The sequence below is a fragment of the Tachyglossus aculeatus genome, chromosome 18, assembly GCF_015852505.1.
Source record: "Tachyglossus aculeatus isolate mTacAcu1 chromosome 18, mTacAcu1.pri, whole genome shotgun sequence".
In the NCBI taxonomy this organism is placed as follows: Eukaryota; Metazoa; Chordata; class Mammalia; order Monotremata; family Tachyglossidae; genus Tachyglossus; species Tachyglossus aculeatus.
This window is the reverse complement of record NC_052083.1, coordinates 36,043,491-36,061,763: the sequence shown is the minus strand read 5'-3', so window position 1 is coordinate 36,061,763 and position 18,273 is coordinate 36,043,491. Positions and strand designations below refer to the sequence as shown.

At 44.5% G+C, this 18,273-nt stretch overlaps 1 protein-coding gene across 1 annotated transcript in view; it reads right to left on the bottom strand.

The window, feature by feature from the left end:
- Positions 1-16,514, bottom strand: part of KDM4A (lysine demethylase 4A) — a 39,632-nt gene extending 23,118 nt beyond the window's left edge. Inside the window, exons 1-8 of the mRNA XM_038760222.1 lie at positions 16,406-16,514; positions 9,195-9,371; positions 8,195-8,370; positions 7,647-7,761; positions 4,297-4,490; positions 2,816-2,865; positions 1,373-1,476; positions 8-145 (exon numbers count right to left, since the gene is read on the bottom strand). Coding sequence (XP_038616150.1) covers positions 8-145; positions 1,373-1,476; positions 2,816-2,865; positions 4,297-4,490; positions 7,647-7,761; positions 8,195-8,370; positions 9,195-9,332 — 915 coding nt within the window. The 5' untranslated portion in view covers positions 9,333-9,371; positions 16,406-16,514. The remainder of the gene's footprint in view (positions 1-7; positions 146-1,372; positions 1,477-2,815; positions 2,866-4,296; positions 4,491-7,646; positions 7,762-8,194; positions 8,371-9,194; positions 9,372-16,405) is intronic.
- Between the last annotated feature and the right edge of the window lie 1,759 nt (positions 16,515-18,273).

Sequence of the window (18,273 nt, the reverse complement as noted above, 5' to 3'; positions counted from 1 at the left end):
GACTCACCAGCACAGACTGCTTGCCATATTCTATCCATCGGAGGGTGGCAAAGTTAGTGGACTCAGCACAGTTGAAGCCATGGTTGAAGCCAGCATGATAACCATAAGGAAAAGTGATCATGAACTCTCCAGCCTCTTGAGTCACCTGGAACAGAGGAAGCCCTCAGACTTTAAAAGGGGCCATCACCTGTCATTTTTTCAGAACACACACTGACTCAGTGGAATTCTACTATCCTCAGGACAGTGCAGTTCCCAGGAAGAAGGTTTGATTTCTCTGACAGGGTACTAAACGGATGGGAGAGTCACATCTCCACGGACAGACATTCCCCTGGCTCGCTCTCCGTTCTGCGTCATCTATGCACTTGGATGTGGCCTTTGGGCATCTGATATTCACCCCATTCCTAACACCATGGCACTTATGTACATATCTTTAAATTATATGTTACAAATTATTTATATTAATACCTGTCTCCCCCTCTAGACTGTAAACTCAGTGTGGGCAGGGAACATAACCGCTAATTCTGTTGTACTGTACTCCCCCCCCAACCACTTGGTACAGTGCCCTAGGAAAAGTAAATGCTCAATAAATACTGCTCACTGATTAACTGAGAGGAGCAAGTCCTACGTTTAAAGCAAGAAGATACAGTAGAGCCCCTGTGGAATACATGGATCCTTAAATGCTTACTCACTGTGCCCTGAGTTCCTCTATCTCACCGCCAACCCCTTTCCCATGGCATCCTCCTAGCTTGGAACTCTCTCCCACTCCATATACACCAGACCACCCTCTCCATCTTCAAAGCATTATTAAGGTCACATCTTCTCCAAGAGGCCTTCCCCAACTAAACTCTTTTCTCCCCAGCTCGCTCTCCCTTCTGCGTCATCTGTGCATGTGGATCTGTGGACATTTGATTTTCGCCAGACTCTCAACCCTGCAGCACTTATGTACATACTGTTAAATTATATATTATAAATTATTTATTCATATTAATGTCGGTCTCCCCCTCTAGGCTGTAAGCTCATTACGGGAAGGGAACATTTCTGCTGATTCTGCTGTACTGTACTCTCCCAAGCACTCAGTACAATGCGCTGCACATAGTACGTGTTCAGTAAATATGACTGATGCTAACCGACTGATTCTGGTGAGACTCCCGGAAAGCTAAAAGGTCTTCTCAACCGAACGATGCTGTTCTATCGCACAGACCCTACACCTCCGCTACCCCCTGCCATCCTTGCAAGTCATTTCTGCATCCAGGCAAGCCAAACCCAGTGGAAGTTGCTAAACAGAGTACAGTCTACAGGAATAAAAAAACAGACGCACCAACTTCGGGTGATTACTGACATCTGAGACCCTTCTGTCCAAAGTGAGACCTACCTTATCGAAGGGTATGCCGTATTTCTTCAGAATTGATGGAGAGATCAGTGTCATCTTATGACGCAGAAAGGCCTCACAGCTTTGAGCACTCCCGGGAAAGAAACCTGTTCCATGAAATTCAAACACAGATGAACAAAATACTCTAACCCAACAAAGTAGAAGTGCAGTTTTCTTCATCAGTCACCTGTATCTCTTAAAAAGAGGTTGCCTTTTCTGCTGTTTTTGTAAATGAGGGATGAACGTGGGATCATTTTTCAATGGTAGTAAGTCATAATAACTTACACGTTTGGAGCACCAACCTGAAAGACCAATGGGCCTGCAGTTGGTACACACAAAGCAGTCATGTTCATTTATTAAGGACTAAAACTCTAAGGGTAATAAAGATGTCCCCGTACATTACACCACTACAAAGATACTCTGATTTAGAACCAAGGAAGCGATCAGAGAATTCATCAGGAACACCTCAGTGACTCAATCAGCCCATCTTCACAAACAAGATTAAACACTTTGGCTCTGCTGTGATGCCCTATGGGGGTTACTTCTAGGGCTCATTCTAATAGACTATTGGTAGTACGTGGGTGATTCTTCGTTCAGCCTGTATGATTTATTTCCTTGGTCATGTAAGACATGAGTGTGTTACTTCTAGGGCTCATTCTAAGACTATTGGTAGTACGTGGGTGATTCTTCGTTCAGCCTGTATGATTTATTTCCTTGGTCATGTAAGATATGAGTGTGCATAGTGTACTTCTGAAAAAGTAATCAGCAGTACACAAAAATTCATGTTTAAGAATAATAATGATGGTATTTGTTAAGTGCTTACTATGTGCAAAACACTGTTCTAAGCACTGGGGAGGTTACAAGGTGATCAGGTTGTCCCACAGGGGGCTCACAGTTTTAATCCCCATTTTACAGATGAGGTAACTGAGGCACAGAGAAATTAAGTGACTTGCCCAAAGTCACACAGCTGACAGTTGGCAGAGCAGGGATTTGAACCCATGACCTCTGACTCCAAAGCCCGTGCTCTTTCCACTGAGCCACGGTGCTTCCCTAATGCTGTCAAGGGTTACACAGAATATTACTGAAGAACAGAATCCAGAACCTAAATAATTTTGGAGGGGTTCCCTCCTCCAAACTACACCCTGGAGCGCTCTACTGTAGAGCTACTGGCTCCATATGATCTCACCCAGAAGGGCATTTTGTAGTATGGCCAACAGTAAAAGATGCTGCAGTTTGAGCAGGTCAGTGTACTAGAACCCATGCTGAAGCCAAAATCCAACCAGCGTGGGTCCGGCAAAGTGGGGCAGCCCTTGTTACTGAATCCATAATTCCCAACAAGCCCAAGGCCATACTCCCAATGCCCACCCCGGGGGTAGCCGAGTCCCGGCACAGCTCTGAAGTGGGCACCCTATGCGAGGTTATGGCTCAAGGAAAGGAAAGTATTACCTTTGGCCAGGCGTTCCAGTCGCTTGCCGTGCTCTGGGGGAATGGAATACCTGCAATCACATAATAGCACACATGGGGAAATTTCAGTTAATGTGCCACATAATCATCACAACCTCTAATGGGAAAATATTCCTTTGTAAAGGCTGTCTTCAAAATGTAGACCCAGCCCATATATCCTGCTGCCATGGGGTCTTCAGCACTTCTGTTTTAAAGGACAAATGCACAGACAGTAAGAATTGCTTAGAAAACTCTTTTCCAGGCCTGAGACTTCCCTTCTCACTATGATTTAAATTCAATGTTTTGGGTATGTTGGAAGGTGGAGGGGAAGATACCCCTACACACAGTTCGAAACAGTGTGGGCCTTAAATAATTTAATCTTTCAGCCTAAGGAAATTATATAAACACAGGAAAGACACAGACAACGAAAAGAAAGGAAAATATGTGTACGTTCTCAATATCTACCTCAGACTTACATTTCTGTCTGCGAGAGTAGTCTTCAAGGAAGGAAAAGTTGCAAGACACATGAAGGGGCGGGTCCGGCATTTTTGCTGACAGAAAATATTATTATGGAGTTTTGGTGGCATCGGGTCCAGTCTCCAGCCACCAAGGGCAGTCGATTAGCCAGTTTAATTTTTGGAAAAAACATCTCCAGAGATGGAGATGTTACAAATCTCACTTCAAAAGTCTGGTTCGGTTTAGAACCAGAGTGGCAGTCACCTGTCTAAATGACCTAACACCAGTTTTGAGGTGAACTAAATTCATTTATTTTAGGACACGAAGAGCTGGTCAGCACCCATCTCAGAGAATCCCTTTATTATATATATTTGAAACAACTAGGTTGCCCTTCAGTCTTCTCTTTGACTGCCTTAACTACTCTCATTGCTCTAACCTAACCTCTTGCGGCCTACTGTACTTCCCTTCAATTATTTTTGAGGTTCTTCTCCACACCCTCTCTACTTTCTCATGAACCTTAAAATAAACCAAAGAAACCCCTCCAAAACCCAAAACAACAAAAAAACAAACCAAAACACAAAAGCAAACCCAAAAAACAAATAAAAAACAAACAAAAAAGGCTCTGACACTGGAAACAATTCTGGATTATGTATGCAGAGATTGAGTTTCTAAAGGAGGTCACAAATTGACAGGGTATTTTCAGTTTGTAGACCTTCAGCTGTCCCTACAAGCTAACCTATATTACCTCATTTCTGCTATTAGTGTTCTTGGCTTTTTATCCTTATGTTTAATGTTCACCAGAATAGACTTAATTGGGTTTTATCCTCTTTTCCATGCTTGATTTTTCCAATTTTACCAAGACCCCTTTGAATTTTAATCTACCACTTCAGCTGTTCACTAGTAGACCTGATGAACAGTTTCAATTCCTAATCCATGTTTTGAGAGGGTATTAAACAGAAAAAAGAGGAAAAGAAATAGCAGGGGAGCCTTTTTTCTCAACAATGTCAGAAGCTGAAGGCAAACATTACCAGGATTTGGGTTCCCCAAAGTGCAGATAGTTGATGCTGTACAGATCCATGTCCTCTGTGTGCCAGGCAAAGGAAGTCTTCCACATGCCAAAATAGAGGTAGGGGGTGTTCACTCCTTCAATGGTTATCCCGCTCTCATTCTCCACCACGTCCAAGATTGTGTTCAGCCGGCCGATATTCCATTCATCCACATGCTGGAAGTATTTTTTTGATAAAGAGTCAGAGTCAATGTAGAAATGGTGTCATAGATTGTCATGCATCAACAAACGTAGGGTTCAAAAATAGCATGTTCCCAAGAGTCAGTATGTACCCAAGATGAAAGGGAGTCTCGCCCCTTTGTGGCGGTGCTCAGACCTTATCCAAGGGCTTAATGCAGTGCTCTGCACACAGTAAGCGCTCAATAAATACCACTGACGGAATGCAAATTTAAAGATGATGCTAGCTGCTTTGCTGAAAGGCCAAAAATAGACCCGAGGTTGGAGAACAGTCCCAATTCAACTTATGCTTTGCTAACTGCAATACATGCAAGTACTATTTAACCGACACTAATTTACAGATGGTGAAATTATATTTAATCATATACCCATGTTACTAAGCCAAGAAGTATGGCCTAGTGTAAAAAGTCTGGGCACCAAAGGACCTGGTTTCTAATCTTGGCTCTGCTGGTTGCCTGCCGTATGACCTTGGGCAAGACACTAACTTCTTATTATGCTTCTCCGGGGCTCAGTTAACTCATCTGTAAAAATGGGAATAAAAATCCCTGTTCCCCCTTCCCCTTAGACTATGAGCCCCATGAGGGGCATAGACTGTGTCCCATTAGATTGCACTTCATCTACCCCACCACTTAGTTCACTGCTTGACACAAAGTGCTTAACAAATACCACAATTATTTATATATATATATATATATATATATATATATATATATATATATATAATCACATTATACATAATATAAACCAGGAGAGATTTTAGTAACTTGAATAAATATCTGTGTAAACTATCTGATCAGTTTTGTTAGTAATTTTTGTGAATCCGTTTAATCTCTTTGTAATCAAAGCATTGGATTTAAGGATGATCGAAGATGAGTCTGAATAAATCTTGCATATTCTCAAAGAGAAGTTTCCATAGCCTTAATGAATTTCCTTCTTCCCCAAAGTACCCCGGGAAAGATCTGCCAGTCGTATATTAACAGCATTTGAGTACCTTCTCTGTTCTTAAGTGCTTGGAAACATACAATAGTAGTGAGATACTGCTTTGGACCTGTGGAGCTTACAATGTAATAGGGGCAGGAGGGCAGAGAAGGTATCCCCTGGTGATTGTTGGAGGAAGAAGCGAAGAAATAATAATGATGATAATAATAACTGTCCAGAACAAATATACTCCAAATGAAGGATAAGGACCCCCCACACACACCTGTCTCGCCTGTCCGACTGGCTCTGGTACTCACGGAGATAACTCTGGCAGCAATTGTCTCCTAAGAGGGGATTGGCTTCTGGGTCTAGAGAGTGCTGGAGTTGGGACACAGAGATAGGCAGCACAAGACCTACAAAGGGGACAGTCTCTGACAAAACTATCTGGGACATCAGAGAAGCTTCCAATACCCAAAGAGTGCAGCATGTCCTGGCGAAAGTTCAAGGCCTCAGCATCTTCGCCTGGTCTGGAAAAACCAGGGGAAAGCAGTACGTTCTTAGAAAGGGGGCAGAACGTTACAGGCCTGCAACCAGCAATTTGGTAACTTGAGAAAATAGTGAAGGCTATTGATTTTACTACCTGAGAGACGTATGGAATGGTAACGCATTACACTGATCTGCAAGACTGGCTAAAACTCCTAGAAGCAAAGCAGAGTAAGGATAAGGGCACTCTAGACATTCTTTCAGCAAAAATTACATATTTATCCCAGTTTTGCCAAGAAGACTCCATCATCATCATCATCAATCGTATTTATTGAGCGCTTACTATGTGCAGAGCACTGTACTAAGTGCTTGGGAAGTACAAATTTGCAACATATAGAGACAATCCCTACCCAACAGTGGGCTCACAGTCTAAAAGGGGGAGACAGAGAACAAAACCAAACATACTAACAAAATAAAATAAATAGAATAGATATGTACAAGTAGAATAAATAAATAAATAGAGTAATAAATATGTACAAACATATATACATATATACAGGTGCTGTGGGGAAGGGAAGGAGGTAAGATGGGGGGGGATGGAGAGGGGGAAAAGCCATGGAAAAGCGTGAAGGTAAAATATTACAGAAAGGCCCACAGACAAGCTATTTCTCCTATACCTATTTTAATGTCTGTCTCCCCATGTAGACAGTAAACTCCTTGTGGGCAGGGATCACAACTACTGTATTTTCCCGAGAGCTTAGTACAGTAGTCTGCACACAGAAAGCACTCAACCACTGACTGAAGCTGGGGAAAAAAGGAAAAAAAAGCCTCCACATTTAATTAGGTTATTTATACTAATAGGCAAAGCAGGTGGGAAACCCAGCACCCTTACACTTCGGGCACATAAATACAGGTTCTAGAGTAGCAATTTACTAACATCTTGCTAAACTTCCTATTCTGTAATTCTGCCAGTTAGCAAAATAGCTTGACAGCACCTTTTAAAAAACAAAGACGGGCTTAAGAAGCCAGATGGAAACTAAGGTTTTATATCACCTAAAAGCAGCTAGTGTCTGATTTACAGGGAATCTGAGAACACTCCCAGGGCCAAAACCATATATTACTTCTAGGTATGGGAAAGACGGCGGTTATCTCTATATTCACCAATTCAATGGCTAGCGATATTTGAATCCTTCATATGTAATTTACTAATGGCATTTTTTTGTTTGGAACTGTAGAGGAACACTAAACATCCTTCTCCTTAGAAATCATATCAGGAAGAAACTAACAAGATGGAAGCAGGAAAGGCATAGGCTAGACTTGGCAGATATCTAAATCAGAAGGAGTTAGAACTTGGTGAATGTACAATACTTGATGATAAAAACAGCTGTGAGGTAATACCTGTCACAGGTGAGGGAAGTGGTTAAATCTCTAAACCCCCTTATCTCTGGCCCAGAGAAGTAGTGCCTCATTTAGATTGCCTCTCACATTCCTAATCCCATGATACAGTAATTTAAAAAACAAAAACACCCCAGGTACACTTACTTACAAAATGACAACTAAATATATCAGGCCAATCTATCCCTATTTTAGAAGCAGTTTGGAAAAAAAGGACAAATGAGACCTCTTCGAACCAGTGGGAAGTGAGATACAAAGTGCATATTCAATGATGAGGCAAAACTAACCCAAAAGCGAAATGATCTCAGTGCAACAACGGAAACACTCCCCATCACTTACCTTATCATACAATGTACCATTCACATCAGCACCGTATATGGGGGCATTAAATGTGAGATTTTTCCAATATTTTCGTTCGAGGTCTTCAAACTCACTATACCGTGGGGTGCAGTACCTTGTGAAAAATAAAAGCAAAACTTGATGACTTGGAGTCTTCCCAGTTCAACAACAAACCACAGCAGTCAATGAATGGTATTTACTGAGTGCAAAGCACTGTACACCAGAAACAAAGGACACAGTCCCTGCCCCTAAGGAGCTTAAAATCACCGAATGCAAAAGTACAGCAACCTGCCCTGCTACCCATCTTCCTCTGGTCAGGAAGAGAACAGCCCCAAACTGCTAACTCCCAAAAGGAGTGAGTTTTCCAATCTTTAAAGAACTTCTGCCAAGTGACTGAACTCCCTACCTTCCCGAGATTGCATGGGGTGGTAGCAGTGTGTCACACGTGCCACCAGCACACAACTCCCCATCCTTGGCCACCCCTGAATGACAAAATAAAAATCTCAGGACCGCTGCCGCACAAACCAGAGGAATCAACCATCACTCACTTATCATTGTTGGCAATTTTCCGAAACTCTCGAACAGTCATCGCTTTCTTCTGAATATTATATTGGGTAAAGAGACCCGACTGCCCCGTCACCACTTGCTGGATAGGGGCAGGGATGACTAAATCATCAATATCATCGTAGCAAGTGCGTGGTTTCCACTCCTTTGGAGGAACTACCTGCAGGGGACACAGCAGAGAGATAAATATCAGGTACCTGAAAATTCAAACCAGAAAGGTGCTCTCTGTCCTAATATCAACCCACCTGAAAGCATACCCCAGTAAAGTTCACTACAGAATCATTAACTTGGGCTATTCAAATAGGGAACTAGAAAGGACTGGATATGGAAGGAATGTAACTATTCTAGCACTGTCCAAATGCAACAAGATGGCTTTAAAGTTTTGAGACAGTGAGCTCGAACCAAAGACAGCTGGAAACGGTGTTTGACCATCCTGCCCACAGTGGTTTATACATCAAGTAACAGTGTTCAGAAAGCTTGAGTCTCAGCTAGGTGAATTCCTAAATTGCTGATTCCCTTGAAGAGACCATTTATAAAACATCTGAAGTGAGTCTAAAACCGAATGGGTAGTTTAGTAACTTCGGGGAGTTAGGTGACCTTTTTTTTCTCCACAATAATTTAGATGGGGACAGAATTCACTTAAAGGCTTTTATGGCCACCTTTAATCCAGTATTTTGTTAAAAAAAATTCCGTGGGTTTTGGTTTTTTGGCCCAGGTCTAATTTAAAGATCTAATGTTTCAGAACGTTCTGCTGCATCAACCATAATTTAATCCCATATTGGAATCAAACAGGCTGAAGGAACAAGCTTCTCCTGGCATCTCCTGTCTCCCCCTTTTAGACTGTGAGCCCACTGCTGGGTAGGGACTGTCTCTATATGTTGCCAATTTGTACTTCCCAAGCGCTTAGTACAGTGCTCTGCACACAGTAAGCGCTCAATAAATACGATTGATGATGATGATGGCATACACAATCTCTCCACTCACCTTTGCCAGCCCTGCGCGATGAGCTCCTTGGGATTCTATGTAGGCAATATAGCGACTGAAATTACGGAACTCCTCCATGGTGGGATAAAAGGTCATTATCCGGGCACTGGGATTCAAGCTCTCAGACTCTGAAGCCATTTTTCTTTCCCTCTGATGTCACTCTGTCCAGGTGAAAATCTGCAAGAAAGAGCAGTGTTAAAAAACTTAAATGTGTGACTATCCCCAGGGTATGCTGGAACAGGTGTCAAGAGAAGAGGCTCAAACTGGGGGTCAAGACTTTCTAACTGGCTTCTGGTTCTCGAAAAATTTCACATTAAGGAAGAGCAGAAGAAATGAACCTGATTAGAAAACAAGTGACCCACACAGATTTAGGGTTGGCGAAGCATTTCTGCCCACAAATGACTTGAACGATCTAGGATTTGCGAAGCCTTAATACTGTTCTCTGCTCACTTAATCAACATGGTTTTTACAAACACCTGGCAATGAAAGAACTAAGATAGACTAAAACCAAAAGTGAAACTGGAGAGTTTAATTGCCTATATGGTGAGCCGGAAGGGGGAAAAAAATACACAAACAGCACACAAAACTATTTGGTTTTGAAATTACTCCAAGTGTCATTACTGAAGTCTAGTAGGTTTAGAGGGTGAGGATAATCGACTTCAATTGTGGGTTTGAAACTTGGCATTAGGTTGCACACCTGCTGATCTGGAGAACCCCTGCCTTAAAACTTAATAATAATAGTTTTGGTATTTGTAAAGCGCTTACTATGTGCTAAGCACTGTTCTAAGTGTGGGGGAGATACCAGGTAATCAGACTGTCCCACATGGGGCTCACAGTCTTAATCCCCCTTTTGCAGATGAGGTAACTGAGGCCCAGAGAAGTTAAGTGACTTGCCCAAAGTCACACAGCTAAGTGGTGGAACCAGGATTAGAACCCATGACCTCGGACTCCCAAGCCCGCCCTCTTTCCACTGAGCCCCACTGCTTCTCAACTTATGCGGACATCAGGATTTAAAACGTGGAACAAGCTTTTAGAATAAGAGCATCTTTCCAAAGCTCCTTTCCTGTCACCATTCATTCATTCAATTGTATCTATTGAGCACTTACTGTGTGCAGAGCACTGTACTGAGCGCTTGGAAAGCATGGCTCAGTGGAAAGAGCGTGGGCTTGGGAGTCGGAGGTCATGGGTTCTAAACCCAGCTCCGCCACTTATCAGCTGTGTGACTTTGGGCAAGTCACTTAACTTCTCTGTGCCTCAGTTACTTCATCTGGAAAATGGGGATTAAGACTGTGAGCCCCATGTGTGACAACCTGATTACCTAGTATCTCACCCAGCACTTAGAACAGTGCTTGGCATATAGTAAATGCCTAACAAATACCAAAATTACTATTAAAGTACAATTCGGCAGCAGATAGAGACAATCCCTACCCAACAACGGGCTCGCAACCTAGAAGGGGAATTGTGGCCTGGTTTGGTTTCTTTTTCCTCTCATAAGGCATCATGGCTCAAGGCCTGGGCTCTTCTTGACAACTCGAGAAGAGCACGGGCTTTGGAGTCGGAGGTCATGGGTTCAAATCCCGGCTCTGCCACTTGTCAGCAGTGCGACTTCGGGCAAGTCACTTCACTTCTCTGTGCCTCAAAGTTCCCTCATCTGTAAAATGGGGATTAAGACTGTGAGCCCCACGTGGGACAACCTGATCACCCTGTAACCTCCCCAGCGCTTACAGCAGTACTTGGAACACTTAACAAATACTATTATTAAAGTACAATTACAGCCTAGAAGGGGAATCGTGGCCTGGTTTGGTTTCTTTTTTCTTCCATAAGGCACTATGGCTCGAGGCCTGGGCTCTTCCTGACATCTTGAGAGGAGTTATGATGATGATAATAATAGTAATAATGATGGCATTTATTAAGCGCTTACTATGAGCAAAGCACTGTTCTACACGCTGGGGAGGTTACAAGGTGATCAGGTTGTCCTACATGGGGCTCACAGCCTTAATCCCCATTTTACAGATGAGGGAACTAAGGCATGGAGAATAATAATAATAATTTTGGTATTTGTTAAGCGCTTACTATGTGCAAAGCACCGTTCTAAGCATTGGGGAGGATACAAGGTGATCAGGTTGTCCCACGTCGAGCTCACAGTCTTCATTCCCATTTTACAGATGAGGTAACTGAGGCCCAGAAGAGTGAAGTGACTTGCCCAAAGACACACAGCTGAAAATGGGCGGAGCCGGGGTTTGAACCCACGACCTCTGACTCCAAAGCCCGGGCTCTTTTCCACTGAGCGCTGCTTCTCTGTGACTTAGGTCGCAGAGTTAAGTGGCTTAAGTGATGATGCTCCTACCACTCATTCAATCGTATTTATTGAGCGCTTACTGTGTGCAGAGCACTGTACTAAGCTCTTGGGAAGCACAAGCTGGCAACATACAGAGACGGTCCCTACCCAACAGTGGGCTTACAGTCTAGAAGGGGGAGACAGAGAAGCAGCGTAAGAAGATTATGAGAAGCCGTGTGGCTCAGTGGAAAAGAGCCCGGGCTTTGGAGTCAGAGGTCGTGGGTTCAAATCCTGCCTCTGCCAGTTGTCAGCTGTGTGACTTTGGGCAAGTCACTTAACTTCTCTGGGACTCAGTTACCTCATCTGTAAAATGGGGATGACAACTGTGAGCCCCGTGTGGGACAACCTGATCACCTTGTAACCTCCCCAGCACTTAGAACAGTGCTTTGAACATAGTGTTTAATAAATGCCATCATTATTATTATTAACAAAACATATTAACAAAATAAAATAAATAGAATACGTACAAATAAAATAGAGTAATAAATATGCACAAACAAATATACATATATACAGGTGCTCCCTGGGAACAGGGCTACGGGGTGGGGGGGGGGTGCTTTGCACATAGTAAGTGCTTAACAAATACCAAAATTTATTTGGTATTCATCCCTCCGCACATCCGCCAAGCTAGCTCTCTTCCTCCCTTCAAAGCCCTACTGAGAGCTCACCTCCTCCAGGAGGCCTTCCCACACTCAGCCCCCTCCTTCCTCTCCCCCTTGTCATCACCCCCGCCTTACCTCCTTCCCCTCCCCACAGTACCTGTATATATGTACATATGTTTGTACGTATTTATTACTCTATTTATTTTACTTGTCCATATTTATTCTATTTATTTTATTTTGTTAATATGTTTTGTTTTGTTGTCTGTCTCCCCCTTCTAGACTGTGAGCCCGCTGTTGGGTAGGGACCATCTCTCGATGTTGCCAACTTGGACTTCCCAAGCACTTAGTCCAGTGCTCTGCACCCAGTAAGTGCTCAATAAATACGATTGAATGAATGAATATATGTTTGTACGTATTTATTACTCTATTTTACTTGTACATATTTATTCCATTTATTTTATTTTGTTAATATGTTTTGTTTTGTTGTCTGTCTCCCCCTTCTAGACTGTGAGCCCACTGTTGGGTATGGACCGTCTGTCGACGTTGCCAACTTGGACTTCCCAAGCACTTAGTCCAGTGCTCTGCACCCAGTAAGCGCTCAATAAATACAACTGAATGAACACTATTTATTAGTCTATTTTACTTGTACATACTTATTCTATTTATTTTATTTTGTTAATACGTTTTGTTGTCTGTCTCTCCCTTCTAGACTGTGAGCCCGCTGTCGGGTAGGGACCGTCTCCTCGATGTTGCCAACTTGGACTTCCCAAGCGCTTAGTCCAGTGCTCTGCACCCAAAGAGTGCTCAATACGATCGATTGATTGATTGAATGGAAGAAAGTGATCCCGCTGTTGGGTAGGGACCGTCTCTAGATGTTGCCACCTTGGACTTCCCAAGCACTTAGTCCGGTGCTGTGCACCCAGTAAGCGCTCAATAAATATGATTGACTGAATGAATGAACGTGATCCCGCTGTTGGGTAGGGCCCGTCTCTCGATGTTGCCACCTTGGACTTCCCAAGCGCTTAGTCCAGTGTTCTGCACCCAGTAGGCGCTCAATAAATACGACTGACTGATTGACAATGAATGAAAGTGATCCCGCCGTTGGGTAGGGCCCATCTCTCGATGTTGCCACCTTGGGACTTTCCCAAGCGCTTAGTCCAGTGCTCTGTACCCAGTAAGCACTCAATAAATACGATTGATTGATTGATTGAATGAATGAATGAAAGTGATCCCGCCGTTGGGTAGGGCCCGTCTCTAGATGTTGCCACCTTGGGACTTCCCAAGCGCTTAGTCCACTGCTCTGCACCCAGTAAGCACTCAACAAACACGACTGAATGACTGAAAAGAAAATGAATGAAGACGGACGACGAGGGGATTTAAAAAAAAAAAAGAAAAGAAAAGTTGGTAGGACTTCCCAAGCACTTAGTCCAGTGCTCTGCACCCAGTAAGCGCTCAAAAACAATTGAATGAATGAAAAGAAAATCATCATCAATTGTATTTATTGAGCGCTTACTATGTGCAGAGCACTGTACTAAGCGCTTGGGAAGTACAAAGTGGCAACATCTAGAGGCAGTCCCTACCCAACAGTGGGCTCACAGTCTAAAAGGGGGAAACAGAGAACAAAACCAAACATACTAACAAAATAAAATAAATAGAATAGATATGTACAAGTAAAATAGAGTAATAAATATGTACAAACATATATACATAAATACAGGTGCTGTGGGGAAGGGAGGGAGGTAAGATGGGGGGATGGAGGGGGGAAACAGAGAACAAAACCAAACATACTAACAAAATAAAATAAATAGACTAGATATATACAAGTAAAATAAATAGAGTAATAAATTATCATCATCATCATCAATCGTATTTATTGAGCGCTTACTATGTGCAGAGCACTGTACTAAGCGCTTGGGAAGTACAAATTGGCAACATATAGAGACAGTCCCTACCCAACAGTGGGCTCACAGTCTAAAAGGGGGACACAGAGAACAAAACCAAACATACTAACAAAATAAATAGAATAGATATGTACAAATAAAATAAATAAATAAATAAATAGAGTAATAAATATGTACAAACATATATACATATATACAGGTGCTGTGGGGAAGGGAAGGAGGTAAGATGGGGGGGATGGAGAGGGGGAAACAGAGAACAAAACCAAACATACTAACAAAATAAAATAGACTAGATATGTACAGGTAAAATAAATAAATAGAGTAATAAATCATCTTCATCATCAATCGTATTTATTGAGCGCTTACTATGTGCAGAGCACTGTACTAAGCGCTTGGGAAGTACAAATTGGCAACATATACAGTCCCTACCCAACAGTGGGCTCACAGTCTAAAAGGGGGAGACAGAGAACAAAACCAAACATACTAACAAAATAAATAGAATAGATATGTACAAATAAAATAAATAAATAAATAGAGTAATAAATATGTACAAACATATATACATATAGACAGGTGCTGTGGGGAAGGGAAGGAGGTAAGATGGGAGGATGGAGAGGGGGAAACAGAGAACAAAACCAAACATACTAACAAAATAAAATAGACTAGATATGTACAAGTACAATAGAGTAATAAATCATCATCATCAATCGTATTTGAGCGCTTACTATGTGCAGAGCACTGTACTACGTGCTTGGGAAGTACAAATTGGCAACATATGGAGACAGTCCCTACCCAACAGTGGGCTCACAGTCTAAAAGGGAGAGACAGAGAAGAGAACCAAACACACTAACAAAATAAAATAAATAGAATAGATATGTACAAATAAAATAAATAAATAGAGCAATAAATATGTACAAACATATACACATATATACAGGTGCTGTGGGGAAGGGAGGGAGGTAAGATGGGGGGATGGAGAGGGGGAAACAGAGAACAAAACCAAACAAACAAAATAGACTAGATATGTACAAGTAAAATAAATAGAGTAATAAATCATCATCATCAATCGTATTTGAGCGCTTACTATGTGCAGAGCACTGTACTAAGCGCTTGGGAAGTACAAGTTGGCAACATACAGAGACAGTCCCTACCCAACAGTGGGCTCACAGTCTAAAAGGGGGAGACAGAGAACAGAGCCAAACATACTAACAAAATAAAATAAATAGACTAGATATGTACAAGTAAAATAGAGTAATAAATATGTACAAACATATATACATATAGACAGGTGCTGTGGGGAAGGGAAGGAGGTAAGATGGGGGGATGGAGAGGGGGAAACAGAGAACAAAACCAAACGTACTAACAAAATAAAATAGACTAGATATGTACAAGTAAAATAAATAAATAAATCATCATCATCATCATCAATCGTATTTATTGAGCGCTTACTATGTGCAGAGCACTGTACTAAGTGCTTGGGAAGTACAAATTGGCAACATCTAGAGACAGTCCCTACCCAACAGTGGGCTCACAGTCTAAAAGGGGGAGACAGAGAACAGAACCAAACATACTAACAAAATAAAATAAATAGAAATGTACAAATAAAATAAATAGAGTAATAAATCTGTACAAACATATATACGTATAGACAGGTGCTGTGGGGAAGGGAAGGAGGTAAGATGGGGGGGATGGAGAGGGGGAAACAGAGAACAAAACCAAACATACTAACAAAATAAAATAGACTAGATATGTACGGGTAAAATAAATAGAGTAATATGTACAAACATATATACAGGTAAATGAAGACGGACGACGAGGGGATTTAAAAAAAGAAAAGTTGGTCCATCGAGGAGCCCTCTTGGTTCCTTCAGAGGGCCCGGGCCAACCGGTCCTCGGCTTCCCAGAACCCTCTGGGCTGACTCAGGATGGGCACGGCCTGTTTCCACCCCGCCCCAGCTTTTCTCCCTTCTCCAGGTGGTTCTTCCGGTTACTTCCCATCTTTTCCCACCTTTTCCCGCCCCCCAAAATCCCTTTTTTTCCCCCCTCCCGGCCTCCCCCCAACCCCCGCTCCCTCCCCGGCGGCCTACGCAGGCCCCTCTCCACAGCAGGAAGGAGAGAAAACAGGTCCCGGAGGCCCCGCCCCCCGGCGCTCATTGGCCACCGGGGGGCTGAAGGGACCAATCACGAGGCCGCCCCCCCGGAACCCGCGTCCGCCATTGGCCGGAGCGCGTGCCTGTCACCGTCCCCCCCCCCCGCCCCACCTTCGCTCCGGTCTTTCCGTCCCCTCCCCCCCTCCACAGACACACACACACGGTAGCCCCGGTGGCGACCCGAACCGGGGGAAAGCCACGGGGCCAGCGAGCTCCTTACCGACAACCGGCTGCTCGGCTGGGGGCTCGTAGGCGACCGCAGGCGCCGGCCGCTGGTCCCGTCGCCTCAGCGAGGTAGTCGGCCCCGCCTCTCGTCAGCCTCCGCGCAGGCGCAAAGCCCCCCTCCCTCCGCGCGCCGCCAGCCAATCCCCAGCCGGCCAGCCGCCGCCTATCAACCAATCGGCTCCCTTCTGAGCCGCCCGCGAGGCCGGGGACACCGCCCGCCCGCAGCCTATCTGCGAGGCCCCTGGCTGTTGCCGGGAGGAGACGCCGGGCCGGAATGGCCCGCGGTCATTGAGCGACGCGGGTCTTTGGGCGCGTCAGCCAATCAGAGGCTGGGCTCCGCCCACCGAGGCCCAATCAGGAAGAGGAAGGGGGTGGGACTAATCGGAGAGAGGCGGGGAATGGTTGGGCGAGGGGATCGGATTATTATGGGGTGGTGGGGGGGGCGGTCCTGGGGGTTATTATTAGCCGTTCCTGAGGGGAGGGGCGTTATGATGGACGATTCCTGAGAGGAAAGGGATTTGGGGCTGGGAATCTCGCACAGTATTAGGGATGGTTCCTCAAGGGAAGGGCGTTGAGGGTTATTATGGGCTGTACCTGAGGGGAGTGGTTGGGGACGAGAATAAACTGTTCCTGGGGGGGGGCGGGGGTCCTGGGGGTTATTATGGGCTGGCCCTGAGGGGAGTGGTTGTCATGGGGACGAGAATAAACCGTTCCTGAGGGGGGCGCGGGGGGTCCTGGGGGTTATTATGGGCTGGCCCTGAGGGGGTGGTTGTCATGGGGATGAGAATAAACTGTTCCGGGGGGGGGCGGGGGTCCTGAGGGTTATTATGGGCTGGCCCTGAAGGGGCTGGTTGTCATGGGGACGAGAATAAACTGTTCCCGGGGGAGGGGGTCCTGGGGGTTATTATGGGCTGGCCCTGAGGGGGGTCGGTTGTCATGGGGGCGAGAATAAACCGTTCCTGAGGGGGGCGGGGGTTGTCATGGGGATGAGAATAAACTGTTCCCGGGGGGGGCGGGGGTCCTGGGGGTTATTATGGGCTGGCCCTGAGGGGGGCTGTTGGTCCTGGGACTTATTAGAGCCCAATTGCGGCGGCTCCTTAATGGCAGGCACTTCCCCCCAGGGTGGAATTAACTCCAAATTTACACGTAATCCAAGCAGTTTAAGTCCTTGTTTCAGCCTCTTTTGCCAACACTCAGTAGATAATAAGCGCTTAACAAGTACCGGCATCACCGGTCGGGTTGGGTATTAAAAAGGGGCCTCGAATCCTCAGCCTCCTCCAACTTCAGATCCTAAAAAGGAGACCGGGAGCTCGAAAATCCTCACTGCTTCGCTGTTTGTTCTCAGGTGTAATCATAATGACGGTATTCGTTAAGCGCTTACTATGCGCCAAGCACTATTCTCAGCGCTGGGATAGATACAAGGTTAACAGGTTGTCCCACGTGGGGCTCACAGTCTTAATCCCCTTTTACAGATGAGGGAACTGAGGCCCAGAGGAATGAAGTGACTTGCCCAGAGTCACCCAGGTGACAAACGGTGGATGCAGGATGCGAACCCACGACCTCCGACTCCCAAACCCGTTCTCTTTCCCCTAAGCCACACTGCTTCTCAGATGTATTTACATCTACTATCAATCAATCAATCAATCGTATTTATTGAGCGCTTACTATGTGCAGAGCACTGTACTAAGCGCTTGGGAAGTACATATTGGCATCACATAGAGACAGTCCCTACCCAACAGTGGGCTCACAGTCTACTAATTACTCACATGTACTTAATCTACTTCTCAGATGTAATAGCTGACATAAAGACACAGTTCTTATCAACTGGAGCACTGTACTAAGTGTCTGGGAAGGTCCAGAAGA